The sequence below is a fragment of the Pezoporus flaviventris genome, unplaced genomic scaffold (genome assembly GCF_033815535.1).
Source record: "Pezoporus flaviventris isolate CSIRO_AGI_PZ_B2104156 unplaced genomic scaffold, CSIRO_AGI_Pfla_v1 ptg000015l, whole genome shotgun sequence".
NCBI classification, from domain to species: Eukaryota; Metazoa; Chordata; class Aves; order Psittaciformes; family Psittacidae; genus Pezoporus; species Pezoporus flaviventris.
Window position 1 is genome coordinate 18919097 of NW_026892563.1, and position 10692 is coordinate 18929788.

Consider the following 10692-nt stretch of genomic DNA (forward strand, 5'->3'; position numbering starts at 1 on the left):
TGATGTTGATTGGAATACTTGACTTTCCTGTACCTGTCTAATATCATGATTATACTTCTGTATTTGATCAAAATGAGGAATCTACATTAAAGAGGTACACCAACTACCTCCTAGCTTGATTAAAAAAAAAATTCAGATGTTTCTACAGGGCTGTAACACTTAGAAAGTAAGTCCCACTCCACGTTCAAGTTTAGCTTTTGTCATAAGAACAACTGTAATGGCCTATTTTACATAATATTGTAACAGATGGAAGTTCAGTCTTTCATTCTAAATTTCAACATAGCTCCAAACTTGCAGTTAAGAAATTACTGTCGCTACAATTAGGTACCTTTAATTGAATCTCTGACACTTACTTAATTATAGCAGCACTACAGACACACTATGAGAAGCAGTAAAATCAACTATGACACACCCCTCCTAGTTTCCCATTGGATGGAAACTTGCTAGGCTTGATGGGTAGGTGCTGTAGTCAGAGGGGATTTAAAAGCAAATGAATATCAGGTCCTCCTAACCAGTCAGAAATGGATTTCTACCTGTTTGAACCTCAGGATGGAGCAAGCTGCTTTTAAAGCACTCTAAGGACCTGCCTTATGAGGAAACTACTGGAGAAAATATTTCCTTTCATATTTCATATTTCTTCTATGAAAAAGTGATTTTGGAAGACCTCCTAGGCCACCTTGCTTGAGGTGTCTTTCAGAAGAAGCATGGCTTACTTTGTGTTACAAATTGCTGGTCTAATACTTGGAGGTATCGGCATGGTTGGGACTTTGGCAGCCACATTTATGCCACAGTGGAGAGTTTCTGCCCACATTAATGGAAATATTGTGGTGTTTGAGACCATCTGGGAAGGACTGTGGATGGCCTGCGCCAGTCAGCTGGGCATCAGGCTGCAGTGCAAATTCTATGACTCTATCCTGTCTCTTTCCCCACCCTTGGAGGCATTCAGAGCCCTCATGTGCACTGCAGTGGTCCTGTCAATCATTTCCTTTTTGTTGGCCATTGTTGGTGTGAAGTACACTCGCAGGAACAAGGGCATCAGTATCTTCATATTGGCAGCTGGACTTTCCTTCCTACTGACCGGCATCCTTGTTCTGATCTCTGTGTCCTGGAGTGCAGGTAGCATCATTCGCGACTTCTATGATCCAAATGTCCCTACACCACTGAAACGAGAGCTAGGAGCTGCTCTATATGTGGGGTGGGTGAGCAGTGCACTTCTCATCATTGCGGGAGCAATGTACTCTATCTTCTGGTGCTGGGCTGATGCATCCTTAAAATCCAAGTATCCATCGCTTTCTTGTCACAGTTTGCGCAAACCTAACGTTTCAGGAGGGCCATCCCCAAGTGTGCATGCCTATGTATAGTTGCTACATGTGATCTTTCTGCTTAGTATGTCAATATGTACTGGTTGACTTCAGTATCTAATTAAACTGTGAATCTGTAATGGAGGGGCAATTTAGTTCATTTGCTATTTACTATTGCCATACATATCTGCTCTCTGCCATGAATACAGGGCATATTATCATATGGGCATTACGTTAGAGCACAGTCAGAAGAAAAATCTAACCATTTTATGGGAATGAAGAGCGGCATGGGAACAGCAGCAGCCAGAAGTCTCTCAGAGAAGACAAACAACATATGGTTGGACTGGAAGGCAGGCAGCTGCTGTGCAGTAGCACCATTGCCCTCCCCTAAACCCATGATGTGTAAAGAGGGCAGTGCATTTTACTCTAAGGTAAAGTCTTCGTAAGGATTGCTTTAGGACAGTAGTGAGCAGAATGGAGTTGGCAGCATGGCTGAAGCAGCTGTTGAATGAATGGAGAAGCTGCCAGCGATCTAACTTCCAATATCGGCACACAAATGATCATGCTTTCTCATGAGAAGCCTCTGTGATTGACTATGGATTTCATTGATGCTTTTGGAGTTGTTGTATCCTTGTTATTTCTTCTGCAGGGCACAGAATCTAGCTCATGAAATAATAAAATTTTTAAACACTTCGCCAGATTTTGCCATGAATGTGTTATCTTCCCGTTGCTTGTGCTGTCTCTTTTTTTTTTATGGCTTCTCCTGTTCTATAGGTAGCATCTACTCTTCTATAAAATTCAGAATAGACCATCTGTCTTTATGCACTTTAAAGCACTGTGCTAATGTAAAGTATAATTAAACAAGCTAGGCAATGTGATTGTGTAATTCCCACTTGGCCATTGGAGGATCAAGTGTTCCTGCTTATATCTTCCATCACACCCACAAAAACCAAGCCCTGATATTGTTCTGGCTGCTTCATGTTCGCAAGACTTATTTGAACATGTAGACTGAGCAGCCTGATGCCTGTCTATTCACTATGCAGAATTCAATAGTGTTTGCAGCCATGCATTTATTTTTCACAGCTGAAGACTTGGAATCTGCTTTTAACAGTGTGCATGTCACAACACTGATAAATGACCAAAGAAGAGCTAATTCAGAACACTTTTTTTTCTGGTTCTTTACACAGTAGTAATGGATAGTATAATTTCACTGATAGTTTCATGACACAGATACTCAGTTTGATCCTTTCTTGTGTCTGTGACTGGTATGTGTAAAAAAAGGGGTCTAATGACTTGTTGAGCAGAGCCTCTTTACGTTCATTTGACTGTTAGCTTGGAAGCAGAACATGGAAAGGTGCATTTAGTTAAATAAACCTTTTATTAACTTGACTTCAGATGAACTTAAATGAAACAGTGCTGTTGAACACAGATATTCATTACATATATTAACTAATGTGCATTTCCATCTAAGACAACCAGCTTAGATCTTTTAATGGGAATTTTCTAGTCACCATAAAACAGGTTTAATGTATTCTGCTCATCACTTGAGCAGCCAAATCCGCACTTACTAATTCCAGGTAAACCTTTAAGAGAACATTTTTAGGTAGGATTTCTAGTAATAAACATGTATTTTTGAAGTCTGTCACAGCAGCTCTCCTTGGATCAGACAGCTCATTTCAGTGGAGTCCTTCTGTTGACTTTGGCAATAATTTATACTTCTCTGAGGACCTCCTCCTACTATTTTATTATGTCTTATAATATATATTTTGTTTAATAAAGAACTATTTGATAAGTAAGTCAGAATTGCACTTTTTGGATTCATTTAGCTATGACACTTGTGATTAACAAAGCAGATGATGAAGATATTTGCAATGCAAATTTGATACACATTTATATGTAGGTAATGGATTTAAATGCTGACATATTCAGTGTAATGCAACTTTATGCAGATTTAAGTGCTTAAGAAGTAATTAAGTACAGTTTTCTATAAAAATAATTAAAGGATCTGGAATGCCTTTACTATCAATGGGTTCATCTAGGAATCAAATTTGAACTGGGTGTGCCCTTTACACTAGTAACTTTATTTTCAAAGAGTTGGAAGATAAAGCTGCTTTATTTGAACATTTAACATGAATTTCAAAGAAAACCTAAGCTTTTTACATCTAACATGAACACCTGATGGCTACATATTGTTCCATTTCTCTTTTTAGCAGTTGATCAAAAGATGAGTTCAAACAAAATCTCTAAGACCATTCAACCTTGTGCTTGCATGTGGGTTTGGAGTCTGTCTGTGATTCCAAGTGTAAAGAAACATAGAATCATAGAATGGTTTGGGTTGGAAGAGACCTTCAAAGGTTTAGTCTAACACCCCTGCAATGAGCAGGGACATCATCTAGACTAGGGTGCTCACAACCACACCCAGCCTGGCCTTGAATGTCTCCAGGGATGGCATATCCACCACCTCTCTGGGCAACTTGTTCCAGTATTTTACCATGTTTATTGTAAAAGATTTCTTCCTCATGTCCAGCCTAAATCTCTGCTCTTTTACATTAAAACCATCACTGCTTATCCTATTGTGATAAGCGCTGGTGAAAAGTCTCTCCCCATCTTTCTGATACACCCTTTATAATATTGAAATGCCTCAATAAGATCTCCCTGTATTCTTCTCTTCTCCAGGCTGAACAATCCCAATTCTCTCAGCCTTTCCTCATAGAAGAGGTATAGCTAGGCTGAGCTGCTCCTGGGATGTTTGGGATTTTATTGGCACAAACCTCAATTTCTGGTGATGTGATTTACCACTTCAGACTCACCCGAATATGTTTGAGTCTGTGACACTAAAATTTGTGAATTAGATGCAGAAACAAATTTCTCATGAGAAAATAATCTGCAAGAGTGTGGTTAAACTTCTGCCTTTAAACAGAACAGAAGAATTATTTCTTTATTGTGGATTCTGGTGGAGAAAACCCCTTGAAGATGACTACTTAGGTATTTTACCTGTGTATGTGAGGAATGCATTTGGCTGAGTAAACTGCATGGGTGCATTTGTGCCTGCTAAGGGAGACAGAGGCTTTTCTTCTTTTTCCCCTATTCAAAACCTGTGATGCTCAAAACTGACTTCTTGGTAGCTGCAGTTTGGAGATGTAAGTGAAAAAATGAAGTTTTAAGGGCTTTAATGAAAAACTGCAGTTGAACTTTGAAAATAAACTGCTGTTCATGAGGTTTTTTTGTGGGTAACAGGAAGAGCTCATCTTGAGGGGAGTGATGGAGGAGCTTACACAGATGTCTACTGCCCAAGGCTGCATCTTCTACCCCCAGTATTCTGCTGCAGCAGTGTCCCTGTCCCATTTGGATTATATGCACATAGACCTGTCTCAGGTTACCCCAACTGTCTAAGGTGACTCTTGGAACTTATTTAGATGGTTTGACATGACCTTCCTGAGTGAGATGGGTGAGGAGAGGATGCTAACAAACATGTAATGCAGCAAAGACACTTGAGGAAAGGAAACCTCTACACACACTGTGTGATGGATGACCAAGAGGAAGCAGGGTGTACGTAATTGCTACTGACTGTACTTTTCTCTCAGAAGAAAAGGCCTGATGTGGGTGTCACCTGATGTGGGTGGGCCAGGGATTACTAAAACATTGTGTTGGGTCTTCATGTGCTGAAGCTCTGTTTTCATTGGGGAGTGGAGGCTGTGAACTTGCTTTAGTGATGTTATGTTCACATTCCTTGAGGTACAACTGCCAGGAAATTCAGTCCTGCTGTGTTTGTTAACAACAACTGATTAAATATTGTGGTTAAATATCTAGTTTAATATCCTGATGCTATCATATATAAACTTAGCTAGAGGTATTAAAGATAACAGGAAGGGATTCTACAGGTACATAGCAAATAAAAAACAGACTAGGGAGAATGTAGGCCCCCTCAGGAAGCCCTCAGGAGAACTGGCTACACAGGATTTGGAGAAGGCTGAGGTTCTGAATGACTTCTTTGCTTCGGTCTTCACTGGCAAAGGCTCTGACCAAACCACCCAAGCCTTGGAAGGCAGATGCAGGGACTGTGAGAATGAAGACCTTGTGCTCACTGTAGGAGAGGAACTGGTTCGAGACCATCTTAAAAATCTGAACATGCACAAGTCCATGGGTCCTGATGAGATCCATCCTTGGGTCCTGAAGGAGCTGGTGAATGAAGTTGCGAAGCCGCTGGCCATCATATTTGAGAAATTGTGGCAGTCAGGGGAAGTTCCCGATGACTGGAAAAAGGGAAATATAACCCCCATTTTGAAGAAGGGGAAAATGGATGACCCGGGGAATTACAGACCAGTCAGTCTCACCTCTGTGCCTGGCAAAATCTTGGAGCAGATTCTCCTGGAAGGCATGCTAAGGCACATGAAAATCAACAAGGTGCTTGGTGACAGCCAGCATGGCTTCACTAAGGGGAAATCCTGCCTGACCAATTTGATGGCCTTCTATGATGGGGCTACAGAACTGATGGACAGGGGCAGCACAGTTGATGTCATCTACCTGGACTTGTGCAAAGCGTTCGACACTGTCCCACATGACATCCTTGTCTCTAAATTGGAGCAACATCAATTTGATGGATGGACCACTCGGTGGATAAAGAACTGGCTGAATGGCCACACACAAAGAGTTGTCATCAATGGCTCAGTGTCCAGCTGGAGACCAGTAACGAGTTGTGTCCCTCAGGGATCGGTGTTGGGACCGGTCTTGTTCAACATCTTCGTTGCTGACATGGACAGTGGGATTGAGTGCGCCCTCAGCAAGTTTGCTGATGACACCAAGCTGTGTGGTTCAGTTGATACCCTGGAGGGAAGGAATGCCATCCAGAGGGACCTTGACACACTTGTGAGGCGGGCTGATGCCAACCTCATGAAGTTTAACCATGCCAAGTGCAAGGTCCTACACCTGGGTGGGAGCAATCCCAGGCACAGCTACAGGTTGGGCAGAGAAGAGATTCAGAGCAGCCCTGTGGAGAAGGACTTGGGGGTGTTGGTTGATGAGAAAATGAACATGAGCCGGCAGTGCGCGCTTGCAGCCCAGAAAGCCAACCGTATCCCTGGCTGCATTAAAAGGAGCGTGACCAGCAGGTCGAAGGAGGTGATCCTGCCTCTCTACTCTGCTCTTGTGAGACCTCACTTGGAGTATTGTGTGCAGTTCTGGTGTCCTCAACATATAGAGGACATGGAACTGTTGGAACAAGTCCAGAGAAGGGCCACGAGGATGATCAGGGGACTGGAGCACCTCCCTTATGAAGATAGGCTGAGGAAGTTGGGGCTGTTCAGCCTGGAGAAGAGAAGGCTGCGTGGAGACCTCATAGCAGCCTTCCAGTATCTGAAGGGGGCCTATAGGGATGCTGGGGAGGGACTCTTCATTAGAGATTGTAGCGACAGGACAAGGGGTAATGGGTTAAAACTTAACCAGGGGAAGTTTAGGTTGGATATAAGGAGGAAATTCTTTCCTGTTAGGGTGGTGAGGCACTGGAATGGGTTGCCCAGGGAGGTTGTGACTGCTCCATCCCTGGCAGTGTTCAAGGCCAGGCTGGACGAGGCCTTGGGTGATATGACAGCGTTAAGTGTCCCTGCCCAGAGGGGTTGGAACTAGATGATCTTAAGGTCCTTTCCAACCCTAACGATTCTATGATTCTATGATTCTATACACTTTAATATTTTGTGCTGAGAATTTGCTATGGATGTGAAATAAATGTTCAAACCCTTCAGTTTGTTTTGGTTTTTTTTAATGATTGTATCACTGTTTCTTTTTCATATTAAAGTGAATGAATGCATTTCCCTATTGCCTGGGAAAAACAGCTTCAGTATTTTTATAATGTTCTTTTCTGATTCAGTCTTTGTTTTTACATTATGCTTTGGGCTTTGCTAGATAATAAACAAAGTAGGTCTGATTCCTTGGGAAATAAAATACACAAAACTGACTCAGTGCTGACTTCCAAGATTTGCGTATAAGAAGTTTCCTGAAGCAAATCAATATTTCAAAAGCTGTTCCCAAAATGTATATTCATCTCTGAGATGAAAAGAAAAGATCCCATAGCAAATGATCCACCACTAAGATACAGCCAAGGGAATATATTTATGGCAAAAATGATAGCTTAGCAAAACATTTCATTATAACAGAAAGAAGAATCAGACAGATTTTGAGCCAAAAAAATGCATTCAGTCATCAGTCTTGATATGCAGACACAAAGGTCTGTGTAAGGGACATTAAGGCTGAATGAATTTATGGTAAAAATGTTACAGGTTTTCTGCAAATCAGTGTGAGGACTCATGAAGTCAGAAATGGGAGCTTGATTGTGTCCTTCTGACTGTAACCATCCTTTTGCAAAAGGCACAAGAGGTCTTTTCAGGGGAGTTCTACATTATCTTTGAAAACTGGGGCAGAGCCGACCCACCAAATAAACTATTCCTTTCCTTTGTGTGTGGTATGGAAATGCTCTCTGACTTATACAATTTGCTTTCCCAGTTGAGTCTCAGAGTCTGGGACTAACTTGACATTTTTTGATTACTTTAGGAAACAAAGAGCAAAAGAAAACAAGAAATGCCCTGATAAGGGTAGGGCATTTTCAGCTGAAAAGGCCTGTCAGTGCTCCTTACGTTCAGTTGCCACTCATAGAAAATGTTCCAGCTGTCAGTGAGGACAAACAAAAAATATTCAAAAGTACAAAGGTTCCGTTTTTAGCAACAAGGAACAGAACTGGCTAGGGAAAGGGTTGTGATGGCAGTATTAACAGCGTCTGCAACAGAGTTTGTTCAATTCCAGAGATCAGAACGGACTGAAACCACTGTGTCCTCAGTGACAATATAGCCAACTGCATTATTTTTAAAACATTTAAAGGAAAAAGAGAAAACACTACATGGAACTCCACTGTCTGTTCCAGAAGAAAAGCGGAAAATAAAAAGTTACTTGAGATTCTCATCCCTGCATTTCCCGCCCTTTAAAATGACTGAGTTAATTTTACCATTAAGCTTTTTATCCTTTTATCTAGTCATTTGTTTGTGCCTCCGAAAAGGCTTTTCACTTTAATGTGTCATCACCTCAGTAGTGCGAAATTCTGAGGCATTATAGAGCTTTACCGTGCTTTTACATTCTGTTACCAGCCAGTTCAAGTAGTGAGCCCAGCAGTGTGTGTGTGCTTGTGCAGAGACTCTGTATCAAAGTGATGCTGCTCTTCAAAGACCCTCCTTCATGTGAGCCCTGCATAGCAGGACAAATCTTGCTGGTAAGATGAATTTTAAGAAGAAGTGTAATTTTAATCAAGGGTTCTGTATCTGTGTGTTATCTAGGAATGCTCTCTGCTTGAGTTTTAGTGATTGCTGCAGTGACAAAAGAAGCAAAGCTAGAGAATCTGGATACAGCTCTCTGCTCTGAAGAGGGAACTGGCACAATTACCCCAAGATGTTTGAACTAGTTATTGTTCATCCTAATGCATGTACATTTCCCTTACCCCAGTAATTTCCAGGCAAATACTACCTGTGTATCAATCACTAGAGATGAATTTTGCACACAGGTCCCTTCAGCATTCCTTTTTTTAATTTATTTTATTTTAACAGCTCTTCATTTAAACACCACCAGAAAGAGCTCAAAGCAGTGTAACTGACAAACCCGACACCTTTGTGTAAAAAAGCACTGCAAAAATAGAAACCACAAACCCAACAAGTTCTGTTCCCTGCACCAGCATCAGTCAAACTGAGTAATACATTAGGCTTGCTAAGTCTCTGCTGCCCATTTCTGCTATGGACCTTAATCTGTGGTCTTTGTCTCAGTTACCAAGAAGTAGTCCCTGATTGCCAAATAACAAAGATGATGAGCACATTAGTGTTTCAGCTTCTGTATGATGGATGGGTAACTGACAGAATGATAAGCAATGTCTATTCATTCAGAGTTTCCACTGTAATGCCAGATGGTGCTGGGAGATAGAAAATAATCTCTAGACCCCAACAAACATTGCCTTGCATACAGTCACATTCATTCTGAATTTAGCAAAAATTGGTGACATAATCTCCACATATTGAATAAAAATGTGCTCTCAACTAAGTACTTTTGGAGAGGCCAAGTTTCACAGGTTAGCCTGAGACCTGGTCTCTGACTGGCCCATCAAGGACACCAAGTGCAAGCTCTTCTTACACCAACCTGCTGGCTTCTGCAGCCACTCAAGGGAAAATGTGGGGAAGACCAATGTTGGTGCTAGTGCTCCTGCCTGCAGCCTCAGAGCTGAGGACACACAATTGCAGGCTACCTTTGCCAGGTTCTGAAGGAGGAGCATGCTCCTTCCCTCATCTGAACCTGTCCTCGAGCACTTGGTTGATCCTGGTTGCCTGCCAGATGGCTCCCCCTCCTTATACTCTCCCTCCTCACACTCTTCCCATGCTCCAGCACTGTCTCTCCAGAGGCTGCAGGGGATCCGTACTGGGATGTCTAGAGCACCTTCTCTCCTTCTGCTCTTCCCTTGCTTCTCCTCAGGCTCTTTCTCACACATTTCCCCTCATCTCTCACTGCCAGGCAGAATTTTGCCCTCACTTACAGTGACTTTCCCCAGGTGCCACAATCGTGTCTGTGAGGCTCAGCCATGCCCTGTGGTAGGTCTGTTGGGGACAAAGCTGCAGCTGGGTTATGTGGCAGCACCAAGTCAGATCCAGCCTTGGGCACCGGCAGCCAGACCCTATGGGGAGTGGAAGAGGTTGCAGAGCCTCTTAGTGCACTGCCCTGACATTTCCTGTCCATAACAGTCTTAACCCAGGTGCCTTGTGTTTGGGCCTGAAGATCTCTTGGTGTCCTCCTGCACTCTGGCTCAGCCACAGCCGGCCACAATGGGACCATTGAGGGGTGCTGCACCTGGTGGAAGGCTCCGATGAGATGACCAGCTTACACCGTGTATGCACACATCCACTTTTCACACTCTGTCCCCTCTGCCTGCTAGCAGAGGGACTGTGTGGGTTTCCAGACATCTGTGCTGCTGTGCTGGGACATGCCTCCCCTCCAACAGAGTTTGCCTCCACTTTCCAAGTCTGCTTTTGTCCAAGCTTCTTCAAGCAGGAAAATGCAGTGGTTATTAAAGTAATTATCAAGAAATGGGGTTTGTGAAGTAAGCAGCTCTATTTGTCAACGGATATATACCAGGCAATGAAGGTTAACACAGGCAATAAAAAAGCACTGACCTGTCTTGGAGCAGAGCAGCAGTGACTTCCTCTCCCTGGGCTCACCTCACCCATTACCTGGTTTGTGTGCCACCCAAAGAGCTGTTTGACACCCTACAGTTTGGGAACAGTCCCCTGTCAAGAGCTAATTACATGCTAATCTTTCTTTGAGTGGGGCCTGTGACAAATTATCTTTCAAGAGAGATTGAGCATTCCTGTGTAAC

The 10692-nt window shown here is 42.8% G+C and overlaps 1 protein-coding gene across 1 annotated transcript; it reads left to right on the forward strand.

Annotated features, from left to right (window-relative positions):
• The first annotated feature begins 517 nt into the window (after nt 1-517).
• Nucleotides 518-1861, forward strand: LOC133269157 (claudin-8-like). Its single transcript, XM_061453124.1, has one exon. It carries the CDS (start codon nt 705-707, stop codon nt 1359-1361), a length of 657 nt encoding a protein of 218 aa, XP_061309108.1. The 5' UTR covers nt 518-704; the 3' UTR covers nt 1362-1861.
• The last annotated feature ends 8831 nt before the right edge of the window (nt 1862-10692 follow it).

What these genes read in the sequence shown, in the direction of transcription:
- LOC133269157 (XM_061453124.1), top strand. Translation starts at nt 705, where the DNA reads ATGGCTTACTTTGTGTTACAAATTGCTGGTCTAATACTTGGAGGTATC.